Here is a 12781-nt window from a genome sequence, read left to right on the forward strand (position 1 = left end):
TTTTTTTTTTTTTTTTTTTTTTTTTTTTTTTTTTTTTTTTTAAGGCAGAGTAAACTGTAAGTAGGTGTATTCAGTCAGTGAGTAACCTATTAATATTTTCCCCTTTATTGTTACTTTAGAATATTCTGTAGATTCCTCTTTAATCTAGCCTTCCTTGTTGTTTCTCTTAATTATCTAACTAAATGGGAATAATGCATATTTTTTAGGAAACATGAAATGTATAATATTTAATTTTTTATATAAATGTGTGTTAGCTTTTCATTGCTGTGACAAGTACTTGAGGAAAGCAACTTAGAAGAGGAGAGATTTTTTTTGTCTGTTTCAGAAGTTTCTGGCTCCAAAGCTCAAACATCATAGTGATAGGGTATGGCAGAGGAAAGCTATTCAGTCATGGCAGCCAAGAAGCAGAGAGACAGGGGAAGGGGCCAGGGAGAAGATATAGACCCCAAGGGCATGCCCTCAGTTATCTCCTTCTCCAGTCATGCTCCAGCTCCCTACAGTTTTCTACTGCCTCACAATAATCCATTCAGATTATTAGCCCACCAAATAGATTAATCTACCAATGAGATTAAAGCCCTCATGATCCAATCTTTTTCAAAAAATCTCCACCTCTGGAGATTGCTGAATTGGGGACCAAGCATTCAATACATGAGTTTTTGGGGGCCATTTTCAGATCTAAACTATAGCTGTATTATTATGATATATAATAGATGGTCCATAGTTGGTAGCCATTATTAACCTAGTAGAAGCTTATGGTCTTCCCTATACATCTTCCCAAAGAAGACTTGTTCATCTTTTAAACACCAATGTAAAGGGCATTTTCTTCCTGATCTTTCTTACTGTGCATGTAATCATGTCTTCCTTTGTTTTGTTATCCTTGTATGTTTATTACATTGCTATTGCATCTGCCAGAGTTAGCTTTATTTATTTGTTTATTTTTGCCTTTTGTATACCTAGCTTCTAACCTAGATTGTAATATATATTTGCTAAGCAAATGACTTGAAGTTAGGAATTAATTTATTTGACTTCTAGTATTTATATGTATTTGAACCATTCAACAAACCTGTCAGTCATTGTGATGAACATTGAGAAAAAAAATTAATGCATTGCACGTTAACAGTAAAAATTAAGGTAAAATTATGATATAATGTAATGTGTGTATCATAATGTTCAGGGGAAGTGTGAATTGAAGTGGAGATACGTTTTCAAAAGGAAAAGAGGTAGAAAGTACAGGTATGAATTCTAGATTGTGTTATTCAAAGTATCTAGTGATCTCATTCCATGGGATACATTTATGATTCTTGCTGCCACTGACACATAAGCGTAGATTTGGTGTCTTAAAGAGTTGGTTAGAATCCTTCTGTCATCTCTATGGATGTGATTGTAAGCAGGTTACTCATGAGTCTCATTTCTTCATCTGAAAAATGGAGATAAAACGTGCCTTCCTTAAGGTTGTAGGGATTAAATTATGTGCATAAAATAGCATTGGTTTTTAGAATGTAGTTGATATTACTTATTAGGTAAAATCATTTTAATTTATTTAACTTTATTTCTTCAGAGTTAGATTGAGAGTTTGTTAGGCTTTTGAATATACAAAAATGAGGTGGAATTTAATAATGTTGCTGGTAGCAGACTTTGGCTATGTCCCATTCTGTTGCAAATGATTTCTTTTCCTCAGTACAAAGTGCTGCTATCAATCTAGAGTAAAGAAAAGAGTGCTCATCAGATAAAACTTATAACCCAGTATAAGGGGAGGAAATCTGTCTTAGTTGCTGTGCCCAGCACCAAGCATTAGCCTGGCATATTACAGGCACTTCAGATCATGTTTAAATGAGTGAATTCTGTTTAAATGAGAAACATGCAGTAGGTATGGAGTACATGATGTGTAATAGCACATTTTGGGTAGCTAAGCGAGGTGTTTATGAAATATTGGAAAAGGAGAACAATTTTTTTTTTGTTTTAGCAGTTGTCTTTGAAACAATTGTAATGGATTCAGTGTAGGCATGAATATTTTCTTACAGGATGCATATTTTAAAAGAAAGGTAGGCCAGCTAAGTTGAGCTAAAAGAACCACTCTTACTGAATTAACCTAGAAGGGAAACAGCTGATGATAATAATAATAAAAAAATAGACAATAGAGATCACAATTTACAACTATTGTGTTAGATTTCTATGCCTTAAGTTATTGTACTTTAAAGGAAATAGAGTTCCCTGTGGAAAGATGGACCAGACTTGTTGATCTTCAGCTTCTGTCTTTCCTTTTGCTGATTCAGTTTGGGCATACAACCAATCCCTTGAGCAGTATTCGTTGCCTACTTTCTCTCTTTCTTGGAGGCATGGACTGGTGAGGCTACCAAAATGATTGTGGCAGTTTCTCACCATTGTCTCTTTCATTTGTGTCTCCAGGCCATCTACTTCTCATGGTTACTGGAGTGATCTTTGTATAATAAATTTGATTGTTGGTCCCTGCCTTGAAATCTCTTAATGGGTTCCCATAGTTATTAGGATAAAATTGCATATTCTGTAGTACAGAAAACAGATTGAGAACTAGCCTTTTACCAATATTCTACCCATTTTTTTTGTTCCAGTGCTGAGCACGGGAAACCATGGTCTTGCATATGCAAGGCAAGTGCGGCAAGTGCTTGACCACTGAGCTATATCTTCAGTCCCTACCTATCTGCCCCACCTCTCTTTTTTAATATGTATATTTTTCTATATTCCAGACAAATTAAACCACTTGTAGTTCACTGAGTTTTATATTTTTTTTCATGAAGATATGCTGTTCTTGCAGGCATGTTCTTCTTGTCTTCTCAAGGTCATTAGTTACAGGTCATTTAAAAAATCTCTAAATTTATCTTCCAAAAACTTTTACTGACTTCTCTTTCCCATTCTGGATTAGGTAATTTTTCTTCATGTTCCCATAGCAGTCTGTTTCTTGACTGGATTCATGCTGTTGTAATAAAATGTCACAGACTGGGTAATTTTAAAGGATAGAAATTCTTTTCTCACAGGTCTGGAGGCTGGGAAGTCTATAATCAGGGAGCAGGCATCTGGGGAGGACCTTCATACTGCATTATCCTATGGCAGAAGGGCAAACTGAAGGGAGAGACTAAAAGATCAAACTCATAACCACAAGCTCTTTTATAATCAGATTTAATCTATTCAAGAGGATGGATCCTTCATAACCTAAACAGCTCTTACCTCCCTGCAATGATGTATTTAGGGTTAAGTTTACAACACATGCTTTTTGAACAATACATTCACCTTAGCAACATGCAATAAGTGTTCTCAGGTGTATCTAACAATGTATCCTAGAAGTCTACATGTCTTTTCTTGCTAGACTGAAAGCTTTTTCACAGTGTGGGATATTTGATTATCTCTTTAATTCCTAATGCCTATCATTGTCTTATACAGTACAGAAGCTGGAAGTTTGTGATTGGGTTAATATATGAAGTAATAGAATTTATCAGAGATCTAAAATATGCCCAACCAACCCTGGGTTTCAAGAACATGTGAGAAATCGAAGAACGTGGTACCTGCCCTGTTCATAAGCTTAGTTATATGGACAAAATGATGTGTAAAGCAATTAAAGATTAATAAATTATAGCATTAAGTGAGGGCTTAGGTAGAATTATTTGAAAATGAAGATAAAATAAAACAATTCAAATTTTTTGAGTATCTGTTTCCTACTTTGTTTTTCTCCTTTCAACCACTACTAACATCCTTATATCTTTTAATATTTATCTTGTTATGCCCATGTTCCTCAGTAGAATGTAAATTTTATGAGGATTTTGTCTTTTTTTTTTTTTCATTATGGTATTTTTGGTGTCTGGCACACGATAGCTGCTCAGTATAGCTGGGTGAATGGTTGGAATAGTTTGGAGAAGGAAGTGATCGGTAAGAGACAGTATTTATGAAACATTTTATGGAGAAATTACATCATAAAGTCGGCCTTGGGAGTATTTTATTTAATGAGTTGATAAGTGTTTATGTAATATTTAAGTGAATAATTACCAACTTTATTTTTATATGAATTTTTTTAGGTTATATGTTGCTCTTAATTTTCTCTTAAAGCTTTCTAAAGGTTATACAGCCTCATTGTTGACTCAGAGTTTAACAACAAAACTTATTTGATCAGAGTGAGTGATGTTGGCCCTTTCCTTACAATCAGTAGCAATAAACATATTTACTTTATATGTTTATTAGAAAATAAGATACAATTGTAAATATGAGATATAATAGAGGCAATTATGTTTTATACAGATCTTTGCACTATTCTTGTAGTACTTGAGCGCTTATCTTTTACTTTCATCCATCAAAATTATAATGGATAGATATGAACTCATAGCCATATCAGGTTTCTTCTGGTTGTTTTGCAAATTAGGAACCATAATTGACCATTCTTAGGTTTTATCAATTTCTTTTTTTTTAAATTTGGCACCAGGGATTGAACTCAGGGTCATTGAACTCAGCTCTTTTTTGTATTTTATTTAGAGTCAGGGTCTCACTGAGTTGCTTAGAGTCTTACTTTTGCTGAGGCTGGCTTTGAACCCTGGATACTTCTGCCTCAGCCTCCCGATCCGCTGGGATTACAGGCACATACCACTGTACCTGACTGGTTTTATCAAATCTTAATCAGGTTTTAAATGTTTGTATGTGCATACATATGTGCTGCACATAATTTATAATTACATCATTTCCATATATATATATATATGTGTGTGTGTGTGTGTGTGTGTATATATATATATNTTTTTTTTTTTTTTTTTTTTTTTTTTTTTTTTTTGTGGTACTGGGGATCAAACCTAGAGCCCTGTGTGAGACAAGCGCTCTACCACTGAATTATATCTCTAGCCCATTGTCTACTTTTATAAAATTTCCTTTTTGCTTCCATTTTCTTCCCCTTCATAACTGAAGAAACTAAAATCAGATTTTGAATTTAAACTATAAAAATGTTAAATTGCCAAAATGTTTTTTTCTGGACTATTACCTGGAACACATAGATACAATGGGTTTGAATAGTCTTTTAGATAATAAAATTTGTGTGTCTCAAGGGCTGGCCTCTCACCATTTTCTTCTTTTTCTAAATTTCAAATTAGATATTCTTAGGCTCTCATCACTGCAGTAGACTTTAATAGCATCTGATCTGCTTGCTTTATTTTAGAGATGAGGTAAGTAAGACCGAATGACAACTGATTTGGCCATTTAACTGGTGGCAATTCATAACAAGGACAGAATGATATAATAGGTTTTAAATTGTTGATGAGGAAATTAACCAGGCTGTGACAATCTTCTTTATGTTAACCACATTAAACTTTAAGCCCAGTACTGTTTCTAGAAATACATATGGTTTTGATGACATTTTAAAATGATGTTATTTTAATGACATAATAGAATAGTAGCGGAAAGTTGCTAGAATTTGTCAGTCCATCAGTCTGCCATATAAGGTCTGAGTGAAGTTTGGCAATACTTGTTTTGGTATATTTATTACTATTATATCAACAGAAGGACTTTTCATCACTCTGATTTTAAGCCTTTGAAAAACCTTATATGATCCCTAACTTGTTAGTTTTTGACAACTTGAATATGAGGATTCACACATATTTCATAGGAAGAGGTTTAACAAATAAATGCATATTAATGAAAACATGAGCACGATTTAAATAATTCAGTCATTTTCTTTTTTCTTATTTAACCTAAGAGGTTATATATATTTGTAGAAAGTCATTGGAGTATCTTAAATAGAAAAATGAAAAAAAGTCTTGTGAGTGTTCTACATTTCTTTTTTGTTTGTTTTGTAATCATTTCTTTCCTAGGACTTATATTTCAGTTAAACTGGTACACAAAAATAGCACCTTGTATTCTCTCTCTTTTTTTAAGTGTGAGGAGATCTGTGGTTTTTTTTTTGTGTGTGTGTGTTGGGGGGGGGATGAATAATTAATGAATATAATGGATGAGAAGAGATAGTTATAGAAGACTTTAGACAATTTGAATTTTGTACTGGTATAATTTTTATTACACTGATATCTAATTTGAAGTTCAGAAAAAGAAGAAAATGGTGAGAGGCCAGCCTAATATTAGTTGCCTAATATTAATGCAATTGGATTGTTAAATTTTGGTGAGATGTGTTCACATATTGTATTTTTTTATATGAAGAATACTGTGACATTTTTAAAGGTCCTTAGTCTGACTTCCTATGAAGTTTAAAAAAATTTTTCTTTTTTTCCAGAACTATAGCCTGTGTTTTGGTGTGGCACGTTAGTAATTGTCCTTTGTTCTATTTCAGATCCCTGTATGTCACTGAGTCCACCATGCTTCACAGAAGAAGATAGATTTAGTCTGGAAGCTCTTCAAACAATACATAAACAAATGGATGATGACAAAGATGGTGGAATTGAAGTAGATGAAAGTGATGAAGTAGGTGGAAAGCTTTCTGCCGTACCCTTCTATGACAGAGTGACTGTGTTTCTAGTCTAAAAATTTCCTCTCATTTCTCATGTGACTCAACTCCTTCATCTTTAACATTTTTAGCTTTTCTGTTTTCACATTGTAATTTTACTCTATAGATTTATGCAGTTTTTCTCTTTTTTTTCCTGCCCACTTGTATACAAGTTTTCACAGTTTTAAAAATATTTGTCTTATATTCTTGGGTTTCTCAAACTTATATTCTGTTCTGACTGGATATTGCTGCTTTACAAACCACCTCAAAATATAGTGTCTTAAAATGATATTATTTTTCCCAGTTCTATGGGTTTACTGAGCTCAGCTGGGTAGCTTTTCTGTTCTCGTAATTCTAGACTGAGGTCCAATGGTAGTTGGCATTCATTTGAGAGCCCCTGGTGATGGAATATCTAAGATGCCTTCTTATCTGTTGTCATTAGTTTTAAGTATTACCATCTCGATCTTGACCTAGTTTCCCTCAGATTCTCCATAGAAGTTGTTTCTTTGACTGTGATCTCATTCTAACCAAATCCAATGTTTTCAGGCCTCTTCAGCCTCTGTGTTGTATTTTTCAGTGTTTTTAGTTTACATAATAGTAAATTACATTATTTCCTACCTTGCTGTCTCATGTTCCATAAATGTGATATCCTCTAATAATATTGTTATCTAGTAATTATATTCTCTAAAAATCAGTTGACTTGTTTGGCCTGCTGTTCAAAACATTTACTTTGAAAGGGGTCCTCTGTTTTCAGGTCATTTCTGATTCTTCCATCTTTAAGTCAGTCCATATTCCTGATCTTCCTGTATTGCTTTTTGCCAGACATTTTTACAGGTCTCTTACTTTTGCTTTACACTAAAGTAAGAGACCTCTAAAAAAAGTCTCTTACTTTTGCTTTATACAATTAGTATATTTAAAGCAAAATTCTGCTCTCCTATTTTGAATTTTTCACTCCTTAGTGGCGTTTCTGGACCTACCTCATCTCAATTTTTATTCTTCCAAATTAGAAGTTGGCAGATTTTTTCTTCCATAAAGGGCCAATTCACAGATTGTACTGTGTCCTCCAAATACATATGTTGAATACCTCAGAATGTGACCTTACTTAAAAATCATATGATTGAAGTAGTTAAGATGAGGACATAATGGAGTAGAGTAGCCCCTTAACTCAGTATGACTGGTGTCCTTGTAGGAGAGGAGAATACCTGTAGATACACACAGGAGAGAAGACAGCCAGGTGACAGTGGAGACAGAGATTGGAGTTATGCAGCTGTAAGTCAAGGAATGCCAAGGATTATTGGTAAGAAAGTAATCCAGCAGCTAAGAAAGATTCATGGAATAGAGTCTGCTATAGAGACTTGGAGTGAGCATGGCCCCAATGCTACTTTGATTTTTAGTCTCCAAATCTGTGAGAAAATGTATTTGTTATTTTTAAGCCATCTAGTAGTACTTTGTTATAGCAGTTCTAAGGAGACTAATAAAGGTAGTAAATATTTTATGTTTTGTGGGTCATATGGTCTCTAATGTAACTACTCAGTCTGCCACTGTATGGAAGCAGCCATAGATCATATAAGAACCCAATGGGCATGGGAGGGCATTCCAGTAGAATTTCATATGCAAAAGCAGACAGCAGGTTAGATTTTGCTTGTATTCCAACCCCTGTTAGAAGATGTTATGTCCTTAAAGCTTATGGCTTTTTCTATTTTTGCTACTAACTCTTATCTGCTTTAGTTATTTGCTTGTTCTGCTTTTTTAAAAATGTCTTTAATTGTTGATGGACCTTTATTTTATTCATTTGTTTATGTGTTGTGCTGAGAATTGAACCCAGTGTCTCACACATGGTAGGCAAGTGCTCTACCACTGAGCCACAACCCCAGCCCTGCTTGTTCTGTTTTAATCTAGGTATTTATTATCTTGTGCCTAGATTACTGTCTCCAAATTATTCCTCTTTGATCCATCATGATTATCACTTTGAGAGTGTTTTCTCAGTTAACAAATTTACAGCAATTTTTAAATAGTCTATTAGATCATATTTTAGCTCTTCAGTCTTACATTTAATGCCTCTGCACTAGTCAATTCCTGCTTCCTGAGATACTCCTTTCTTATTGTGGTTAAGTCATTTTGGTTAGAGCTCAGTTCCATTGATGCCAAAATCATGGCTTTCACTTTTATTTTTATTTTTTTTGATGGGTTTCACATGTGTTAACTCATTTACTCCTCAGAAAACCCCCAAAACCCTCTTTGAAGCAAATACCATTATTGCCTTTATTTTCGAGGTGAGGAAACTGAGACACAGAGAAGATAAGTAACTTGTTCGAAGTCACAAAGATACCAAGAAGTAAAGCTAGAATCTGAATCCAGGAATTGAAGCCACTGAGGCCATGAGCTTATTAATCTTTGGCTGTCACTTTTAAATAGACCAATTCAGTTAATTTGTTTCTAGAACTATAGACTGTATGTAATCCTATCTTGCAAAACTTTCACTTTTGGAAGTATATGAAACATATAAATATGTTTTGTTGTCGATGGATTATCGAAAGTTTTACTCTTACTACCATTTTATCATATTGAGTTGATAATTCTTCATGTTAACATTATTATCGTTTTCCTTTCTCTCTCCCTTCTCCTCACAGAATAAAATTACTACTTTTTGGTAATGATAATTGAATTATTATCATTTATTCTTCATAATATTTCCAAGATTGTCTAAGTTGTTTACTTAGTTAAAGGTAATTTAGATGCTTAATAATTTGAGCATTAAATATGTTAGATTTTTATAAAAGGGCTAAATTATTTTCTGAGCTAAGTAGATTTTGTGAAATTATTGTATATTTTCTTAGTCATTTCCAGTATGAAGGGATTAGCTTTGTTAAACAAATTCACTGTCACTTCTTTGTCTTTGTATGGTAGAAAGAGGAAGGGCTATTGGTGTGAGGCATCAGTTTACTACCCTGTGGGTCTTTGCATAGGGTATCTCATAAAATGGCAATGGACTTGCCTTGGAGCTAATGATAGTACTGAGAGAAAGAGTAGGGAACAGGAAAAGGACTAGCAATGTGGAAGTTACTTTGTTTGAAAGTAATCTTGAAGTGGTGTCCCATCACTTTTGTGGTATCCTGCTTATAAGTTTTGAAACAAAGCTTACTTCACCAATCTTTTACTGAGCACCTATTGGTTGCTAGAGAGTGTGTGAGGTAATGGCTTTGTAAAGATGAACAAAGACAAGTGGTGTGCCTTTACCAGTCATTTTATGGAAAAAACACATTGATTTGTCCTGGAAGAACTGAAGCATGGTTAAGATCAGTAGTGCTAAGAGATAAGACCTGAGAAAAGGCATGAGAAAGCAGCAAATTAAGACTGGGGTGATTCATGAATATCAAATAAGTAAGGCACCAGGGGAGACCACAGAAGAGCTGGTGAGACAGTGAATCAGCGGTGGTAGAGTTCCGAACCCCAGGTGTATCAGTACATGGTGCAAAGGGCAGGTGAATCACAGGGTAGCTCCCCTGGTTTTCAGAGTTCCTTGAAAGCTAAAAAACAGTCTCTGGAATTCTTCATTTTTTAAAATATCTTCTCTTATAAAGTCATTTTGTCTTTGCTAAATGTACATATTAAGGGGCACTTAGACACTTATCAGAAATGTTATTCCATCCTGATGAAATTTATGGATTCTTAGGTAATTATTTTAGTCAGCTTTTTTTGCTGCTGTTACCACAAGACCTGACAAGAACAATTTTTTTTAAAGAATTTTTTTTTTAATATTTATTCTTTAGTTTTCGGCGGACACAACATCTTTGTTTGTATGTGGTGCTGAGGATCGAACCCGGGCCACACGCATGCCAGGCGAGCGTGCTACCGCTTGAGCCTCATCCCTAGCTCAAGAGCTGACAAGGACAATTTTAAGGAGGAAAAGTTTATTTGGGGTGGTCATAGTTTCAGAGGGCTCAGTCCATAGATGACTGATGCCATTACTCAGGATCTGAGGCAAAGGCAGAAAGAACTTCCTGGCTGACCATGTGGTGAAGGAAAGTGACTGGGAACTTGGCATCGGGAAGTGGAGAGAACTCTATTCAGTAAGGACAAAATATATACCTTAAAGGTACTCCCAGGGACTCACCTCCTCCAGCCACACCTAGCCTGCCTTCAGTTACCACCCAATTAATCCCCACCCAGGGGATTAATGCACCTATTAGGTTAATGTTCTCTTAACCCAATCCTTTCAGCTCTAAACTTTCTTGCATTGTCTCACACATGGGCTTTTCCTGGAAACCTCACATCTAAACCATAACAGTAATGAGGTAAGTCTTCAATCAAACAGATTAATATAAGTTGAGGGGAAAAATGAAATACAAGTAGATTTGATGCAAATGTAGAAATGTATATGGTTCAAATACAGTCCTTCAAATAGTATTGTTAAATCACTTGACATTTCTTTTTTCTTTTCTTTTTTTTTTAGCACTTCAGATTGAACCACTGAGCCACATCCCCAGTCTTTTAGTTTTTTGAGTCAAGGTTTCATAGAGTTGCTTAGGGCCTTGCTAAAGTTGCTGAGGCTTGCCTCTGAACTTGTGATTCTCCTACCTTAGTCTCTTGAGCTTGCTGTGATTACAGGTGTGTGCCATTGTGCCCAGTTACACTTTTTAAAATGAAAAAATCAAAGGCCTTTTTAGAAGCCTAAAGTAGCTCTCATATACTGTATTTCTCCAAACTATTTTTTTAAATTTATTAGTTGTAGATGGACAATACCTTTATTTATTTATCTTTATGTGGTACTGAGGCTCGAACCCAGTGCCTCACATATGCTAGGTGAGCACTCTACCACTGAGCCATAACCCCAGCCCCCTATTTTTTTTTTTAATCATGCTATCAAGCTATTAGGGAAAAGGTTTTGTGTAGGCTCTCTCTGATCAAAATTTTAAATAAATACTTGTATTTAATTGTATAGATATGTATTATATATATATACACATACAAACTCTTATACCAGTGTTATATCTTTTTAAAATGTTCACAAAAATATAAATTTAGAGATATGAGATAAAATTAAATATAAGGGTAAATATTTCCTCCCTCTCTACTGGATTAGATTGTGTATCTCTCTCAGGTCTGGAAACCTAGTTTGGAAGCCACTGCACTAATGAATTGTAAAGCAAGGTCATGTTGTAAATCACTTAGACTATATTCCATTTTAATAAGAACAAGGACTTTGAGAGTTTTTTGAGAAAACAATTTCCAGAGACACTGCTAATATTAGTATATATTTTCTAGTTTCTACCATTACCATGTATGTTTGTTAATCATATAGCATATCAATTACAGATATTCTTATGATGAGCACTGTCCTTTTCATTACTGAAGTTAGCTCTGATACTTGTAATACCTGCAAGAAATGACAAAATCCACTTATTTATACTAATTTAGAATAAACTACTGGAATGAATGAGGCAGGAAATTTAGATATTTTGATAAGGAAAGACACGATTAAATTCTGTATTTTTTTGAAAAATAGCCTTTCTTATTTATAAATATGTTCCAGTGACTTATTTTAGCTACAACTTTTATGAGTTTTTGAGTTTAATTTGTATTTGGATTGTGTTTAATTATTGTTCTGAAGACACCTTAGAAGTAATGCTTATAACACCTTTAAACAGAAGTCTGTGGAAGAAAAACTTATGTAGAAGGAAATAATATATTGGGGAATACTCAAAAGTATTTTAATATTTGACAACTCACCAAAAATATATTAAGCATTTGTTTGTCATTTTGGTTCCCTCTTATTTGTTTACTTGTAGTTAACTGCAGTTTAAACTATTCAAATGATAATGGGGCTATTACATACATGTTTTGGAAGCAAAGTAGAAAAATTATTGGTCCACTCTAGTAGTTTGTCTTTATCCTACAGAATAAGGAAGGACAGGCATCCTGGGAGCCAAGTCCTTGGGCCTCAAGGGAGAAGAGAAGTGGATGAAAAGAGAGTTGACATAGTTTGGAGAAATTGTTCTAATGAATAAATCAATGTTTGTTCCCTAGAAAGCAGCATAAATGTCACGTGAAAAAAATGCAAATTCTCGGGTACTACTGTGGCCCTGCTTGAATCAGAAACTTGGAGGTGGAATCCAGCAATCTTTCTATAAATCCTTTGAATGATTCTTGTATTTGATGAAGTTTGAGGGCTACCTGATTTAAATTTCAGGACACTGATAGTAGCCGGAACCTCTTTATGAACCTTTTATGAGTACATAGTATATTTATAAATCTTATTTTATTATGATTGGATTCATGAAAAAATGATTTATAACTTATCCTTTGCACCTTAATAAATCTTATTCTCCTCTTCCTCCTCCC

The 12781-nt window shown here is 34.2% G+C and overlaps 1 protein-coding gene across 5 annotated transcripts in view; it reads left to right on the plus strand.

Annotated features, from left to right (window-relative positions):
* Window positions 1-12781, plus strand: part of Stim2 (stromal interaction molecule 2) — a 161857-nt gene that overhangs the window by 54028 nt on the left and 95048 nt on the right. For all 5 annotated transcript variants that reach the window (XM_048784300.1, XM_048784307.1, XM_048784301.1 and 2 more), the window contains exon 2: window positions 6287-6417. In XM_048784300.1, coding sequence (XP_048640257.1) covers window positions 6287-6417 — 131 coding nt within the window. The remainder of the gene's footprint in view (window positions 1-6286; window positions 6418-12781) is intronic.

Source organism: Marmota marmota, unplaced genomic scaffold, assembly GCF_001458135.2.
Source record: "Marmota marmota marmota unplaced genomic scaffold, marMar, whole genome shotgun sequence".
NCBI classification, from domain to species: domain Eukaryota; kingdom Metazoa; phylum Chordata; class Mammalia; order Rodentia; family Sciuridae; genus Marmota; species Marmota marmota.